The sequence below is a fragment of the Sinocyclocheilus anshuiensis genome, unplaced genomic scaffold (assembly GCF_001515605.1).
Source record: "Sinocyclocheilus anshuiensis isolate Anshui unplaced genomic scaffold, SAMN03320099.WGS_v1.1 scaffold68, whole genome shotgun sequence".
Taxonomy (NCBI): domain Eukaryota; kingdom Metazoa; phylum Chordata; class Actinopteri; order Cypriniformes; family Cyprinidae; genus Sinocyclocheilus; species Sinocyclocheilus anshuiensis.
In genome coordinates, this window is record NW_015555741.1 from 1405990 (window position 1) to 1424143 (window position 18154).

General features: G+C 37.3%; 2 protein-coding genes across 3 annotated transcripts; both read right to left on the reverse strand.

The window, feature by feature from the left end:
- Positions 1–273: 273 nt before the first annotated feature.
- On the reverse strand, positions 274–7144 carry LOC107673273 (D-glucuronyl C5-epimerase-like). Of its 2 annotated transcripts, XM_016466800.1 has the most exons (5): positions 7016–7144; positions 6734–6757; positions 6067–6650; positions 1525–1764; positions 274–1424 (listed from the first exon to the last, which is right to left on the reverse strand). In XM_016466800.1, the coding sequence occupies exons 3-5, from the start codon at positions 6554–6556 to the stop codon at positions 400–402; spliced, it is 1755 nt and encodes a 584-aa protein (XP_016322286.1). In that variant the 5' UTR covers positions 6557–6650; positions 6734–6757; positions 7016–7144; the 3' UTR covers positions 274–399. The 2 variants fall into 2 exon arrangements, with proteins under 2 accessions (XP_016322286.1, XP_016322285.1); XM_016466799.1 differs by lacking the exon at positions 6734–6757.
- A 941-nt stretch (positions 7145–8085) lies between these two features.
- Positions 8086–18138, reverse strand: LOC107673291 (NADPH oxidase 5-like). The gene is made up of 17 exons (XM_016466824.1): positions 17763–18138; positions 17207–17353; positions 16979–17129; positions 16134–16344; positions 14766–15003; positions 14543–14696; positions 13292–13467; positions 12858–13040; positions 12620–12752; positions 11848–11990; positions 10330–10500; positions 10196–10240; positions 9977–10101; positions 9775–9859; positions 8918–9017; positions 8670–8836; positions 8086–8578 (listed from the first exon to the last, which is right to left on the reverse strand). The coding sequence occupies exons 2-17, from the start codon at positions 17324–17326 to the stop codon at positions 8447–8449; spliced, it is 2334 nt and encodes a 777-aa protein (XP_016322310.1). The 5' UTR covers positions 17327–17353; positions 17763–18138; the 3' UTR covers positions 8086–8446.
- Positions 18139–18154: the final 16 nt, after the last annotated feature.

Sequence of the window (18154 nt, forward strand, 5' to 3'; positions counted from 1 at the left end):
ACCAAGATATTTTGCAAATAAATATTTTAGGTGACTCCACATTCTCAAAGACTGTACAACAACTCAAGCTCTTCAGCAAGACACTTTAAAGCAGGGGTGTCCAACCCTGCTCCTGTAGAGCTACCATCCTGCAGATTTCAGCTCTAACCCCAATCAAACACACCTGAACCAGCTAATCAAGGTGTTCAGGGTTGCTTGATAATTACAGACAGGTGTGCTGGAGCAGGGCTGAAACTAAAGTCTGCAGGATGGTAGCTCTCCAGGAGCAGCAAACATATTGGATAAAATATGCACCCTTTTCATGTAAAGTAAAAATGCTTATGTAATTATTAATGCTCAGTATATTTCATTCTTAAACAATAGTTCAAGATTTTATATAAAATTGCCATCCGAGAAAGTCTAGTTGTGCTTGGCCCGGCCTCCTTTCAGGTACGTCTTCCAGCGTTTCACATATTCCCTGAAAATGGGGGCACTGTCGATTGATGCGAGCAGCTGTAACTGGTTGATGTGCGTGGTGTGGTAGTCCCAGCGTGCTAAATTAGGGGCAAGACCCAGGGTAAAGTGTCTCAGGTCGTAAACCGTTCCAGAGCCTGTGTCGAACAATGGCAACATGGCCTTGAGTGACTCCAGTCCTTGACTGAAGAGTACACCTGCTTCTCGACCAAGCTTGTTGCCCGCCGTCTCCGCCACATCATATAGCCCAATCAGAGAGTAGATAAAGCCGTTAAGAACAAACGAACTAGGTGTTGTGGGGTATTCCTCATACCAGTCGTACTTGTTCATGAATGTCGCTTTGACTCCACCATGTTCAGAAGTCCTCTTGAAGGGGGATGTCGCTCGGATTGCGGCGCCGAGGTATGCAGGGTTGTGCGTCACCAGGTACGCCCTCACTAATGTCGACATGGCTTGGCCTTGGGCCATTGCGGAGTACCATCCGGGCTCCAAGCTCTTGAACCCCTCTCCGAGTTTTCGGGTCACCTTAATCGGCCACCCTCCATGCTCATCCTGGTTATGAAGAAGCCAGTCACTGGCGGCAAAGAAGGGAGCCATGTGTGCAGTGGAAGACACAGTGATATTGCTGATAAAGCCAGAACCTCTAAGAACCAGCTGGACCACACAGCGAGGCATGATCTTGGTCGCCTTCACCACTTTGGTGTTGGACAAACCGACTCCTTTACGCAAATCTGTCACTAAATCACGACTGACAGTACTCCAGGAGGCTCGAGAGCCGATGCCGTAGATGACCTCTCGGTCTTTAAAGGAAAGAAGGAGTGGACTAGTGATGTAGTGGAGGATGTAAGGAGGTCCCTTTTCTGTGGTCTCCAGAACCACAGAGATGCTACCATTGGAGACAAACTTCACATCAAAGGTTAGGACAAAATCTTTTGTGTTGTCCAAGACCAAAGACACACCATCAGGGTTCTCTATGAAAATACAACAACGTTATCATCTATCTGTGATCATCACAGCAAAACCGTTGATTCATCTGAATTCAAACCTACAAAAATGTAGCAAAATTCATACCCGCTGTGACAAAATGATGCGCAAACCCAAAGCGACCTTGATCCTGGAGCTTAGATAGTGTGCAACCCTTAGGGACAACCCATGGACTTGAGCCACCCTCTTTTTCCTCAGACATGCCGTAGATCTTAATATCAGGTGGCTTTTCTGTGAGGTTCTTGCTGTAGTGGCTCAGCCCATACTGAGCTATTTGAATGGGGTAGAAGTACCCCTGGGGACCCCACTGGGTAGAGATTGGTACACCTGTGAACAATAAAAACACAAAAGGTTGATCCCAGAAATGGGATAACTTTCTGGAACCATTTGAGCCAGGAGTGGCCAAGCCTGATACTTACAACATAACAAGGCACTAAGGTACAACTTATGCACTACAAAATATTTTCGCGTTGCACCATTCAATTTGAAATGTAGCTCTACATATAAGCTAAATATTTACAGAAGCCTCCAACCAAGAGTGACATTTGCAAATGCATCAAAAAGCTCATGTTTTATCTGACAAACTTCAAACATATGTTCCTTTAAGCCAGGGGTGCCCAATCCTGTTCCTGGAGACCTACCTTCATGCAGAATTCAGTGCTAACCCTACTCCAACAAACCTCTCTGTAATTATTCCTGAAGATATTAAAGGGATAGTTCACCCCAAAAATTGTAATTCTGTCATTAATTACTCACCCTCATTTCGTTTTAAAACCCATAAAACCTTTGTTCGTCTTCAGAACACAAATTAAGATATTTTTGATGAAATCCGAGAACTTTCTGACCCTCCATAGACAGCAAGGGAACTACCACGTTCAAGGCCCAGAAACGTAGTAAGCATATCGTTAAAATAGTCCATGTGACATCAGTGGTTCAACCATAATTTTATGAAGCTACGAGAATACTTTTTGTGCATGAAGAAAACAAAAATAACGACTTAATTCAACAATTTCTTCTCTTCTGTGTCAGTTTTCGACATGCATTTAAGAGAGTACCACGACGCAGGAGCCGCCGTTCTGATGTAGAACCCGGATGCGCTGTGGCTTGTTTGCAAGCAGAGGAATTTACATGCATACACCAGGGTACTGTCGTGAATGTGTGTCGAAGAAATTGTTGAAGTTGTTATTTTTGGTTTCTTCGCGGACAAAAAGTATTCTCGTAGTAGGTGAATGTGTTAGTTCCCTTGCTGTATATGCAGGGTCAGAAATCTGTCGGATTTCATCAAAAATATCGTAATTTGTGTTCCGAAGATGAACAAAGGTCTTATGGGTTTTGAACGACATGAGGGTTTGTAATTAATGACAGCATTTTAATTTTTGTGTGAACTATCCCTTTACTTAGCTGGTTAAGATGAGTTTCATTAGAGTTAGAGCTAAACTTTACAGGAAGGTCAATCTCCAGGAACAGGATTGGGCACCCCTGCTTTAAGCATATATGATAATGTTGACATTTACACTTGTTTACATTTTAAGAGAGAGAACATAATGTAAATAAATGACTAAAGGCTTTTTAACACAAACCCAATCGAAACCGTGTACATTTTGTGTTAGGGGTGGAACGGTTCAATTCACTTGTCACGGTTCGAGACGCATGTGTATTGTTCGGTCCGGCCACGCACAACGTAAAGTGTTTTTTTTATCATTTGGAATTCAGAGTTTTTAGAGGAGGCACCGACAGTATCGTTTCAGTCTACTGTGTGGGATCATTTTGGATTTAGTGCTACATATGACAATGGCGGTAAGAAAGTGGTGGATAAAACCGCGACAGTTTGCAAGCACTGTGCAACACATTTTGCTTATGCTAATGGAAACACTTTCAATATGTTAGCTCATCTGCAGAGACATCACCCCAGTGTATCAACTGACAGTGAAAGAAAGAGAAAGTTGGAAAGGAAAGAACAACTTGTACTACCCGAAGCATTTAAGCAAAGCAAAGTAGACAGGGCTAAAGCTATAACAAGAGCACTGTCTGTTTTTATAGCGAAAGATATGCAGCCTTATGCCATGGTAGGGGATGCAGGATTTAAGAATATGATCAAAGTACTCAAGCCGCAATATAATATTCCCTCCCGCAAACACTTCAGCGATGTGATAATTCCCGAACTGTCTGAAGAGACATGACAAGTAATTGTCAAAGAATTGTCCGAAACAGCCTACGTAGCTCTTACTTCAGATGCATGGACCTCCAGGGCCACTGAAAGTTTCCTAACTGTGACTGCACATTACATTACTTCGGATAAGAAGCATCATTTTGCAGACCCGCCTCCTTTATAAAAGCCACACCAGTGAGCATCTCTCTAAAGCACTTACACAAGCAGTGACAAAGTGGAAACTGGAGAGGTGCAACAGCACAATCCCTGCGACTACAGAGACAATGCAAAAAATATGGTTAATGCAGTCAATGCAACAGCTGAACTGGGGCCACAGATCGGGTGTTTCGCACACACTGTTAACCTTGCAGCCAAAAATGCAGTCTCAATAAATCAGGTATCCAGACTCCTGGGGAAGATTAGGAAAGTGGTCAGTTTTTTCAACAGCTGCCCATTCTCTGAAAACCAAGCAGGAGATGCTGCAACTTCCTGTTCACAAACTAGTACATGATGTCTCTACTTCTTGGAATACAACGTATGACATGTTAGAGCGTTATGTCGAACAGCAGGCTGCCATATTTTCTGCCATGATGGACAACGAGGTAAAGAAAAAATGTAAAGGACATTGCAACCTTGTCAGACACAGAGGCAAAACTGGCAGAGGACCTGATTAACACTCTTAAAACCCTGAAGACTGTGACAACACTCATGAGTACTGAAGCATCCCCATCTGTGTCAATGATCATCCCTTTGCAAAAGATGATACTAAAATCCATGACAACTAGTGATGTGGACACTCCCCCAATCAAAGATGCAAAGGTAGCCATCTCTGAAGACCGTAAAAGCAGATGCCGTGACACTGATCTTCAGGGCTATTTGCACAGAGCCACAGCACTGGACCCAAGGTTCAAGTCGTTGCCTTACCTGGAGGAAGCCTCTGTTCAGAAAATTTACAGTAATCTCACCACAGAGGCGATGGAAATTAAAAAGCAGGTATTGTGTTTTTATTTTCTTTATAACTAAATTTAATGTAATTTATCATCATTACTATTACAGTATATTTCTTAAACTTAAACCCAGCATATTTGTGGCTTTGTAATAATTTCCCCCACAGACCAAAGAATATGTTTAGTGTCTTTGCTGCTATGAAAGCACTTTGTTGTTATTAATATTATTTTCTAAACTATTATGGTGTTTGCTGGTTTTCTACTGGGTCAATCCAGTGACATCCAAGTGGCCAGTTCATCCTCAGCAGCAGAGCCAGGAGCATCAGCTCCTCCCCAGAAAAAAATCTGCCATGGCAGAGCTTTTTGGAGAACTCTTTACAACAGAGGAGAGAACCAACAAACCTTTGTCCAGCATCATTCAGCAAGAAGTCACCTCCTAAGCCACAGATTGCATTTCTGTTGATGCAGATCCCCTAGCATGGTGGAAAATAAACGAGCCAAAGTATCCTCGCATTGCTAAATTGGCACAACATTACCTTGCTGTCCCAGGCACAACTGTACCAAGTGAGAGAATTTTCTCTACAGCAGGGGACATTGTCTCTGCAAGTAGGTCTCATCTCTCAGCAGAAAACGTGGACATACTAATTTTTTTGCAAAAGAACATGAAAGTAGAATGATGTTGCAGAGCAATGTTGTTTGGTTTTATTTATGCAGTATTTTATATTTAAGGGCAGCTAATTTGTTATTTAATTTATTTACATTACATAACACAGTGGCACACTGACTTGTGATACAAAATCCAGCAATATTTATTTGTTTGGTTTTCTTTCAAATACTGCACTTTCATTTCAAGTGGTTGAGTTTATTTTAAAGAAAGGAAAGTATTATGCTGGTTGATCTTATGTTTCTTTTTATGTTGGTGGCCTTTATGTCACCATAAAAATCTACAGCTTTAAGTTATTTTTCTTAATTTAAAGATTACTTTTTTGTAAGAGCTACCACAAAGTTAACCCTGTAATAAATGTAGGCTAGGCACTGACAGTGACAAGAAAGCCTATTCTTTAAATTTGACAATAAGTGTTTTTGCTCTCAGCTACAATTTGTTTAAGGCCAACAGTTGTAAACTTTTTAACAAATAAATGAAAAGCCTGCTGAAATTGACAACATCTCCCCTCTTGCTGTATCAGAATCCCACAGATTTAATTTATGATGGTCAGTGTCACAATAATGTGTCTATTCCTAAGATCACGCTGCCTCATTCTTTCAGTTTTTTGATTACATGACCTTGAGAATAACTTATTTTTAAATACTGTAAATGGTAGATTATACGGCTATATATTTTATGCTGATGTATGGTATTTCTAAAATGTTAAAAAGGAAAAAAAAAACATTAACAATGTATACCAAATCGAACCGAAAACCGTGACCACAGAGCCGTGATACAAACCGAACCGAGGATTTTGTGAACCGTTTCACCCCTACTCTGTGTGTATTATTACGTAGGGTGGCAAAATAAGGGACACCCCAAACTACCTTCCACACCACTGATGCATTTCACCCGATCCCGCACTTCCACGTTGTACCCCTCAAAGGACATGAAGACCCCATCCGGGTGGTAAGGCTCCCTTTGGGCGTACACCCGGGAGTAACTGTGGGAGAACTCAAACCGTTCCGTCCCATCATACTGTACCAGACGCCCGTAGACGTCAAAGTACCTTTCCACCCAGCTGAAGGGCAGATACACCTCGCCCCCCTCCCTACGGCCTTTTATGATGACATCTTCATTGATAAGGCAGTCAATCTGCTCATAAGTGACTTCTTTGGATCCAGGCGGTGCTTCGGGGGCCTGCCCGTTGTCCTCGTCCTTCTCTGGGGTGGGTGCAAACTCCAGCCGAGGTCTGATCTGTGTGGGCAGGTCTTTGTCACTGGAGCACTTGTTCCACAGCAGTATAGTGATGAGGGCAAACACAGCACAGATGACTATCAGAGTCTTGTGATTGATGCGAGCCACCAGACAGCGCATTGTCACATCACAGCCATGCAGTGATAGTGGAACTGACACCGGAACATCTCAGGAAACCCTTATGGTCCTGTTTGAGCGATTCAGGTGCGCATATCTGCGGACAGATGTAAATATGGGTCCACCATTTTGTCATATACTTGGAATAACCACAAAATATGACAAAATATCAAATCTTACCTTACTTTAGTCTTGTGGTGAAGGCTACGCTCATAATAAATTTAAATTATAAAATAAAAAAATGTATGTATAGCTACATACCATCTAGATGAAACTTGCATGGTCACATTATGAATAAGAAACAAATCTCATTATTCAGCACATACACAGACGAATGCTTATAAAATCTATTCGCATCTCTCTAAATTGAAGCTGCGAGCGCTCATATGATTTTGAATGCGAATGAGGGCGTTGAACAACATGCAGTGCTGTAAAACGGAATGAAACCATACTTAGGCTCACCTGAAACCCGCGCGCCTTCCGCTCGGGGGTCTATGAAGGCATAAAATAGAAGACGACAAAGCAAAATATATGCGGCGAGATTCCTCTCGCTCCAAATCTGCAACATGATAGATGCTACAGCTGTATTGATGCAGCACTGACCAATGGGAGGCGACGTGAATACGTGGCAGCCAATCTTATGTCAGATGAGATGTGACATGAGGTGAATATTATGACTTATAAGCACGATTCCTGTTTGTGGCAAGCCCACCTGCATTTACGAAATATATGCATATTGTTATTTTTTAACTAAAATGTTATTTTAAAACATTTGACAATTATTTTATTATTATTATACATTTTAGATTAATACTCAGGTAAATTAAAAAGGAATAAGAAAACGTTTATAGGTATGATTTTATGTGCAGAATCTCAGTGAAATTCTGAATGATAAATAAAGTCCATATAGTGCTGCTTGTGTTGCATTGCTGAACATAATCGCAAGATGTCTCTGTAAACCAAGTGAATAATCCATGTCTGAGTTTGACTGTTTATTTGAGGAAATCTGAGAATTCCCACAGTCTCTTAAAAACAGAACAGGGAACATAATGCGACAGGTATGGGCAACACATTTCTATCTATTACAATCTCTAACGATTTCAAACGTTTTTCACACTTAGAAACAATAGTTAAAACACTTACACAGACACATAAATAGAACAATAAATACAAGTAATTAAAAAATATTAATACTTCTAATGTGTATATATGGTAATATTGTATGTCATATTTATCATTATTTTTATATTATTATGCCTTGGCAATGTAAACTGTTTATGTCATCAAAGCAGTTGATTATTATTATTTTTTTTTTGGTAACTTTAAGGTGTCTTGTTACACACGTTACATGTACTTACTATTATAATAATATATAATTATGAATATATAATTAAATGCAAGTAACCCTAAACCAAGCCCTTATCCTAACCCTAACCATATAGTAAGTACATGTAGTTAATTAATATTTCTCAGTACATCAATGTATAATTACACTGTAACAAGGACACCTTAAAATAAAGTGTAACCTTTTTATCATTATATTTACATATAACTAATATTTCCAACTGTATATTCTAGAGTAAATTACTTCATATTATTACCTACATGACAATTTTACATTACACCAACTGCAGTGACTATTCTCTTTTACATGATGCATATTCATAATAACCAGAAAGGGCATTTCTAAAATTCATTAAAAAAAAAACAAACATATACAATTTCATTAAAAGTGTTAAAAGGTTACTTACACAAACACTACAAATAAATAAAAGCATACAACAACACAAGATTTACAAAACGTACAACATCAGACACATCGGCAAGATCCGATTGTCAGATGATTGTGTTATTATTTGTAGGATTTCAAGCAAATGAAATATTGTAAATTCTTCAGAAATTTTCTTTGTAGAAGTTGAAGCCAAAATGCTCACACTGGGCCTTGATGACTTTGGCAAGAGCAGGAGAACCACAATAAAAAACATGAACCTTTCCTTTCTTTTCTTCAGACACTTTCTGGAAAACCTAAAAATGCATTTAAACACTGATAATCAAAGATATTGGGGAGAATAGAATAGAACAGAATAGAATAGAATAGAATATTGGTCTTGCTTACCTTGGCCCAGTCTGGTCTGCCTGGCTGTGTACGTGTGCGCAGGCCGGTGATGGAATCTCTCTTCTCTTTCTTGGCCAGTAGGTCCAGAGCCATCTGCAGACCTATGGCCTTCATATCATTCTTACTGAGGGCTGAAGTCATGTACATGTGCATCTCCAAAAAACGGCCTGAAAACATAAAAACAAGTATGATTGTGCCAACATTTCAGTGCCAACCCCATATCCCTCTTTTTTTCAGTTCTCTCTTACCCTCTGGCTCTTCATCTGCCTGGTCCATCTCCAGCTTGGTCAAGAGACTCACAAACCACTCAAAGGATTTCTGATCTCGGTTGATCCAAATGAAGTCCACCTGCAGGAAGTTAGAAGATAATTAAAAACTTCATGAGATCGAAGTTGTTCATGTCCATCAGCTTTGGAGCTATCTATATACTGTAACAAATAATATGATAACTTAATTTTTTTAAATTGTGAGATTCAATAAGACAAGATTTTTTAAAAATGAGTTGAACTGTACAACTTAGTAGTTTGATTACTTAATAATTTAAGACAGCAACTGAACTTAAAGGAATAGTTGACCCAAAAATTTAAATTTTCTGAAATAAAATAAATATTTTCCCTCCTATTTATTCTAGTTTCCATTCGACTGATCACCACTCTCTCTGGCTCTTCATCTGCCTGGTCCATCTCCAGCTTGGTCAAGAGACTCACAAACCACTCAAAGGATTTCTGATCTCGGTTGATCCAAATGAAGTCCACCTGCAGGAAGTTAGAAGATAATTAAAAACTTCATGAGATCGAAGTTGTTCATGTCCATCAGCTTTGGAGCTATCTATATACTGTAACAAATAATATGATAAATAAATCATGGCAACATGATTAAATGTAATCAATTTCAACTTAATTTTTTTAAATTGTGAGATTCAATAAGACAAGATTGTTTAAAAATGAGTTGAACTGTACAACTTAGTAGTTTGATTACTTAATAATTTAAGACAGCAACTGAACTTAAAGGAATAGTTGACCCAAAAATTTAAATTTTCTGAAATAAAATAAATATTTTCCCTCCTATTTATTCTAGTTTCCATTCGACTGATCACCACTCTTACCTTCCTCAGTTTCATTTCATTGTCTTTGATGGTTTCACACCAGGAATAGTTGCAGTTGGGGCAGTTTTGCTTTCTCATGCGATAACTGAAAAAAAGACAAAATGAAATTTTACACACAAATTAAAAAAAATGTATATGTGTTTTTTTTCATGCAAAGAAAACTTAACTCGAATTTTATGAATGGAGAGGTTGCGTGTCTCACCGGCACATAATACTCTGCAAAATGGATGCAAAGGGAGTGATGCCGATTCCAGCACCGATAAGCACCGCATGCTCAGATGCAAAGATCTGCCGAGTCGGAGTGCCAAAAGGTCCGTCCACATAGCACTAACAAACAAAGGCATAAACAAATGCATACAATTCCTGTAAGACAATCACTTTCAGTAAATTAGATTACATTTTTTGTAATCAAATTACTTACCTTAATGCTACAATATCTGTGATTTTCACTTAATTTAGCTGTAAGCTGGAAGACAAAAAAATAATAAGTCTGGCTAATGTGTATCTTATGTATAATAGAACATATGTTCTGCTTTGTTCAGACAGAAAACTCACTTCTCTTGTATCCGGAGAGGCGTCTCCCAGTTCTGCCTGGGCTACTGGGTCACTGACGGGCTTCTGGGAGTTTGTGTGTGTTCCGCTTGTCCGGTATAGGGTCAGTTCAACAGCATCATCCTTATTAGACGCCACAGTATTGTTGCAGCTTGCAGACTTGAACATTTCATTCTACATGGAGCAGTGTTACATTGTTTACTAAAACTAAAACCAAAAAAAAAAAAAAGAATTTCATTACTTGAAATAAAATAAACTTTAACTGAAAAAAAAAAATTTATTTCAGCTAGCTGCCAAGGCAACATTTTTACTTAAACATTTTTTTTTCCACAAATTTTTACTTAATTTAACTTGATGTACTAAAATAACTAAATCTAAACTGAAATAACATTTATAAAAATGCATAGATATTTAAAAAATAATAAATATGATAAAGACCCAAGAAGCCGTGGTTTACTCCGCTTTGCGTCGTGCCTAACAACGCCCCTTAGCTGTTATAAATTCTAGGGATGCACCGATATGAAAATTTTGGCCGATACCGATAACCGATAATTCTTTATTTTTGAAAGCCGATAACCGATATGTTGGCCGATAAATCTATATCCAAATTTTTATATACTTTTTGAGAGCCTGATTACAAAAAAGGTCTCATCATTAAAAGCCACATCCCAAACACTTCAACATAAGCAGCCTAGTTTGAACGGTGTACGTTTTAAAAATAATTTTACTCTCCCATTACCAAATTTAGTCATAAAAAAGTCTTACAAATAAATAAAATAATGCATAAATAATGCAAACAAGTCACTGGACATCATTACACGTGTAAAGAATCAAAATGAATGCGCCATAGATCAATAAAACGGAATAGCCTCTGCACGGACAATAATTAAATGATTTTAATTACTAAACCATATTGTTGATGAAAATAATAAGAGAAAAATAAAAGTGGTTGTTATTATTAATAATGTATCAATGATTTTGAAAAAGTAACAAATTAATACCACTGTTTTAAATAGCAGCCGTTTGAGCTGCGCGTGCTGAAGCTGAAGAGCAAAGGTGTATGTTTGTAGAGTAATTTACAACAGCTTCGAACGCGGCTAAACCAATCAGAATCAAGGACCGGAACTATTCGTTTTATTAAAAAAAACTAAGCTAAAATTAAAATGAAAACAGCAAATATAAAAATGAAATAAATTCAAAATATTAATGAAAACTATAATATTATCTCAATAATACTGCAGAAGAAGTGCAAATGTCTACTGTATTAAACTTGTTTAAAGTTATTACTTTGCAATTTGAACTTGTCTTTCTATAAAATAAATGGCAGTATTTGTTCCAAAAAATACTGGAGAGAAGCACGTTGATATAATAAAAGAAATTTAAAAAGTCTTGGTAATGTCAATGATGTGATTACAAAGCAACCCCACCTATAAAGAATTGCATCAATAAAACATCACAGTAATGAACTTCTATCACTATGTGTTAGCGCTCAGCCAATGGATGATGGAGAAAATCAAAGACCTGCATTCTGCTCTCGTGGCGTCTGTTCCTCAGGCTGGCGGTGAGCCTCTTGTTGCTAATGGTTTGACTCTCTGGCTGTCTGAAATACTCGTACAGGCGGTTTGTCCACTGGCCCATTGAACGGACATGGAGCCACAGCGTATCTGTTTGAGGGAACGAAAAATATTTTGTTAAACACTTGCTTTATGTACATTTCTTTGTATAAATTTTGTTTTGTTAGAAAAAATGTTTCATCAAGACAGATTGTCTGAAAACAATTCTTATTGTGTTAAATATTTACTTTATTGTGCAGTTTTGTTTTGTTTTGTTAGAAAAATAAACTTGAATTAACAGCCTGCCTAAAAAAAAAAAACGTATTAAAAACATCTTACATTTTTTGTTTTATTTTTATTTGTTTGTTTTTTCGGTAGAAAAAAAATGTTTTGTAAAGAAAAATAAACTTAAGACAGATTATCTGAAAACAAGTAACAACTAAAATGAACAAGTAAAAACGTTTAAAAAACAGATTGTCTAAAAACAAGTCGCAGAACTTATTGTGTTAAACATATTTGCTTTGCGTAAATTAATGTTTTTTTCCCCCTAAAAGGTGTTTAGATTGTTTAACTGCAAAACAAAACCAAACAAAAACATTGACAAAATATAAATAAGATCTTTCTGCAGTGCATTTTAATTGCGTTTAAACGCACACATACTACTAAAATATAAACAAATCACTGTCGTATATTAGAATTTCGCAAGACTAATATAACTATATGCTTTCCAGTTGTTTTACCTTGCTGCTCAGGAGCGCTGCTGATGGTAAACGGATGCCACTCATACTTGGCGATAACAGGAATGTTTATATACACATAATCTCCAGGTTTAAAGTGAAAGAATGGAGGCCTCTTGATCACCAAATGTGTTACCTTTGAAATAAAAGGCAATAGAGGTGAGGCTTTCAGCATGGATGACTAACTAAATGTTCCAGTAAACAAAATACACCAAAATATGTACATCGGCTCAGATGGTACCTTTGAGGGCAATAAGTTGACTTCAACTATGTACAGCCCACCTATGCGGGACACTGCTATTCCAACAAGTTTCTCAATGAGGAACATCAGTCCTGGTGCCACAAACCATTTCCAAAAGTTGGCACAGTGGACGATCAACAGGGCCCAAACCCAGACGTAGGAAAGATGAGACCAGTAGAACACCTACACAAAAACAAACCCTTTCCTTGAACATATTACGCTTTGACAAAGCATATTTGAATGGTTTTTGTTTGTTGGTATGCATGGCTGAATTAATGTGCTGCTATTTGCGAACAGAATTCTTTGCTAACTTGTTTTTAATGGCCTTGAAACAATTGTCTTCGTCAGCTTCATATTTTCAAATCGACAGATATTCACAGAAGCGACCATGTGCAGATTGTTGCTTCTCATGAATTCAATCAGCAAGCCATCACCTCAAAATGACCACTGCGTCTGACGAACGTGCTGGAGCACACCACCATCAAGCAGATGAGAACCTGCAGAACCATGCCTGTAATGGAGGCGGTGCCGTTGACCCAGCCAATCCCAGGACGGATGGTGAAAAGATACTCCCACAGCTGGTACATGCCATCATTCTGAGACATTCGGGCTAAGAATAGAAGGAAAGGGATATTAAGAAATATTCTTTATTAATATATTGCTTTTGTGAAGGTCATATAGCCTTCTTATACACTGAATTTAATCCTATAAAGCCTATAGTATCATACATTATACGCAACTTAGGTTTACTTATTTATCCATGAATAATTTTTGATGGCTTTTGAGGATCTCTCAGTCATCACTGAATTGCATTGTATAATACGTTTCGTTCCCCACAATGAAAACAACATTTAATATCATCTATTAAGATATTAATTATATTATTGGGAGATAACGAGTGGCAACTGAAGTTTATTTGCATTTTATGTAAGCAGCTTGTTATACTGTTATTAAGATCACATTGATTTACATTACAAGCTATCAGAATTTCATCTTACTTTTTGGCTATATAAATATCAGCAACTGCAACAAATTGCATTTTTTTTGCTCATTTTGGGCCTCTGAATAAAATGTAAGTGTTTTTTCCTTCTCGGGTATGAACTCCACATTCATACCCGAGACAAAAATTATTATATGAGGCATAAAAGCCTGATTTGTCAAATATGATAACATAATATTTGCAACTCATATGCAACTTTCTTTCTTTTTTCTTTTTTAGATCTTGTGTAAAGATTCAATATACTGTTACATTTAAAAATGAATAAAATAATACAATAAATAAAAAAATAAAATAAAATAAAAAATAGATTCTATTATTTCATATGTCAGGCTTTATGGAGTTAAAGGGATAGTACACCCAAAAATGAAAATTGCCATCATGTGCTTTTTTTGTCCATACAATGAACGTCAGTGGTGTCCAGTGTTTTTTGGACCCCACTGACTTTAAAAACATTTAAAGAACATTTACAGTAAAAGAAGAAATATAACAGGGTTGCAACAACATTTTTTGGGTCATTTTTATCGACAAGTTTTATTACAGGTTCATATTTACTGTTTAGTTCAAGCTGACTTGTCAATAGAATGAAAGTCAATGTTTTTTGGACCCCACTGACTTTCAAAATGTCTTTCAAAAACTATTCCTTTAAATGAATTTGACCATTTTTAACAAGTTTATTACAGGTTACCAAAGTTCATGACGTGAGTGCCAGTGTGCCCAATGGTGAAGATCAAGATGGCGTAGCCCACAATCTGATGCAGTAGAATGTTCTGGTCCAAAGGGAAGACCCTCACCACCCAGGTAGCACGTAGCCATGTCAGACAACGCCTCAACATCAGCACCTGCGAGACAAAACCCTCTGTCACTACAGGAAATATTAAATATTAGATGAATTAGTATGCTCAACTCACCATAACAAAAGTGCAGTTGAGGTTGAGACACTGGCCGCAGCCCTTGGCCACCATGAACCAGAGGCCTTCATGTGCGTTCTTCAGCATAGCGATTATGAAGAGGAGCACATTCAGGAGAGCGTACAGGCAGAGGAAGAACAGCTTGCGGCTGTTGTTGTGCCAGTACGCCCGTGTCAGGTAACGAGGAGTCTTGCTTTTCTTCTGCTCCAGATCAGGAGGTTTCAGCCAGTTGGCGGCACTGAGTGAAAACAATAGAAAGTAGTATTTTTTTGATAATTTTGGTAATAAATTTGGTATATTTTGGAGCATTTATTTTTGATTACACAGTGGTTAGTTCTGGTCTTTGGTAAAGAGTAACAAACCAACCAGCTATGATGTGTATCATAACATTACAAATATTTGATTCAAACCAAAACAATATTTCAAAACTGGACAAAAACGTATAATGTAACAAACTACAATCCCATTAAGCCAATTAAAAACGACTACTATAAAGTATAAAACTACTGATTTAAAGATATTGTGTATATAAAAAAAACAACATATTTTGTTTATTGCAAAATATGCATATAGATGCAGATAGATTGAGAGTGTAGTTAGACTGACTATATTACATTATTTGCAATGCTTCATGGGAGCGGATGGGCACTAAGAGTTATTTTGGCTCGATTTGCTTGTTTCGATTCTCTGATTGGTGGAGATTTCTCTGCAAAATCATGGTAATGTGCTTTTTTAACAGGAATTTAATTCAGGATCTAAACATGGTTTGGGGCTAGAAGGGGCTTACTAGGCATGCGCACATCAATATTGCGTAATTTTTGTCACGCTGAACAACAATAATTACTGTTTTTGCATTATTGTAAGGGTTTAGGGTTGGGGTAGGTGTAGAAGTTAATAAAACACAATGTGATAGGTAGCCATTTTAATTTCTTGTTTAAAATTAAATAAATAAATAAACTGTTATAAAAACTTGAGTTTTTATGAGTGAGCCATTGATTCATTCACTCAAATGATAAAAAAAAAATGGATTCATTCAGGATCTAAACGTGGTGATTATTGTTTTTATGAGTGAGTCATTGAATCATTCTGTCAACCATTTTGTTCAAAACTCAAAAACTTAAAACTCAAGTTCATTCATTAATGGAACACCGCTATTGTGTTGCTCAGACGTACACAACGGTTCACTTCATTTGATACTATTTCCGTCGCCAAAGGAAAAATAATCAAAGTACAGGCAAAACTGTATCCAAAATATAAGGCTACTCAATATTAACTTCTTTCTTACGGAACTGTAGTATACAAAAATCATATTTGCAATTGTGCTGTTGATCTGAATATCATCTCTTTTGTAATATAATCGTGTCCCACCTGATGGTGAGGTTCTCCATAACTTCAGGAAAGTTCTCCAGCTCTGCCTTCAGCTCTTCAAATGTGATGGAGCCACTGTTATCTTGATCAGCAGATTCGAACAGTGCCAGCGTCAGGTCATCCAGCTTTTCCTCAGGGAGCGAGATCGCACTCTCACGCAGACAGGATTTCAGAACCGTACGTAACTCATCTGGGTCTATGGAACCACTGCCTACATGACAGGTCAACACAATAATTGAATTAATGGTTTAATGCTAATTGTTTAACAACCTGTAGGGTGTAATGCAAGTATGGCATGTTCCTGGATCAAAACATTACAATCAGCCAAGTCTTTGATATTACTGTTAGGGGCTGTTATGATCTGTGTTATTTAATAGGAATGTTGTGTAAGGAACAGCAAGGGATAGGCCTATATATTAATACATCTCTCTCTCTCTTCAACTTTCACAGTTCTTTCAATTTTAAGTATTTTATTAGCATGATTGTGTTTACATATGTACTTACTCAAAATGTAATTGGACCAGGAACATATTCTACTTGTGTAAATCACTTTATGCATTTAACTTGGCAATCAATTTCTTAAAGGGATCATATGATGCTATTTTAAAGATCATTATTTTGTGTATTTGGCAGAATAATAAAATTGTAATTGTAAGAAGAAGAAAAAAATGCATTAAGGGAGCAATTCTCAAACTCCATTGTAACTCCATTGTCAATATTGTGAGATTCAGTGATTTTTTGTTTGTCTTGTGCTAAAATTATGACAATTTTTGTGCTAGAATTATGACAATTACCACTAAATTTTAGAATGAAAGAGTAAAAGCTGATGGTATTTTACACCTTACCATCCACATCGTAGACCTGGAAGAGGAAGCGTAGTTTGTCTGTCTCACTGCCATGGATCAGAAGATCTAAAGCCTCGAGAAGTTCATCCAGACTGATGGAGCTGCTGCCATCAGAGTCAAACAAGGCGAAAAACCTCTCCGCAAAAAATGACTACAACAAACAGGAGAAATAAAAGATCATAGTGAGATCTTAAATATTATAAAGGTTTCCATGATCAGAAAGCTTACCTCTTTTACTTTCAGAGCTGTTTTAAACTCATCCAAGTCGATTTCTTTATCATCTCCTGCAATGCTCTCAAACTGCTTGGTGACCCATTCCAGCCAGCGTGTGTCTTCATCTATACTCATGTCTCTGCTTCACAGTCCACACACACACTGTATGCATCGAAGACAAATGTAGTCTCAAATCTTCTCTCAGAATCATATTTAGTCCATAACTGCATACATGTAAACATTTTGCAGGAAACACACTTTTTCAGACAGTTGAAATAATAATTGTTCTCATGTGGCCACATTTTAAACCAGTTAGTAAATAGCTGAAAGCAATATTATACATATTTACCTGTGCATATATATATATATATATATATATATATAGATATATATATATATATATACATACAGTATATATATATATATATATATATATTGCCTAACATAGAAACAAACACTCACATTAGATAGATAGATAGATAGATAGATAGATGGATGAAATGCAATAATAATCCATGGGTGTAACTACAAAGTTTACACAATGTCCCATTTAAACAAGAGAAAGCATAACCTTTAGATGTAAATCTCCTCAGTCTTTGTGTTTTGCAAATATTTCCTTTCGACCTTTTTATTCGACTTTTATTCTCACAGGCAAAAATGAAAAAGATACCGATATTTTTTTTTGCGGCCTCAAATTGTTGCTGTTGCAGCTAGTCCAGTGAACCACCTTTCAGAGGAAAAGAGAGAGAGAGAGAGACATACAGAGGGAGGCTGGGCAGTATTGTTATGGACATTCAATATCTCGTACACACAGCAGCAGCTGCCCCTGACATCCCTGTGCCTGCTGAGCGGCCCTCAGTACGACCCATACTGCACTTCTCATCACTAAATCACAGCTAAACACTAATAATATGTTTCATTCTGTCTACCGACGAAAAAGCACTATGTTGGAGTCCATGTGAC

Bases quoted from the DNA above. Each gene is read 5' to 3' on its own strand.
- LOC107673273 (XM_016466799.1), bottom strand. From the start codon at position 6,556: ATGCGCTGTCTGGTGGCTCGCATCAATCACAAGACTCTGATAGTCATC. The intron at 1,765-6,066 runs GTAGTTTGGGGT...TATTGTTCACAG, and splicing joins ATGCATCAGTGGTGTGGAAG to GTGTACCAATCTCTACCCAG. The intron at 1,425-1,524 runs GTATGAATTTTG...GTATTTTCATAG, and splicing joins GCATCATTTTGTCACAGCGG to AGAACCCTGATGGTGTGTCT.
- LOC107673291 (XM_016466824.1), bottom strand. From the start codon at position 17,326: ATGAGTATAGATGAAGACACACGCTGGCTGGAATGGGTCACCAAGCAG. The intron at 16,345-16,978 runs GTAAGGTGTAAA...CCTGTCATGTAG, and splicing joins CCAGGTCTACGATGTGGATG to GCAGTGGTTCCATAGACCCA. The intron at 10,501-11,847 runs GTCTTTGATTTT...TGCTCCATGTAG, and splicing joins GCCACGAGAGCAGAATGCAG to AATGAAATGTTCAAGTCTGC.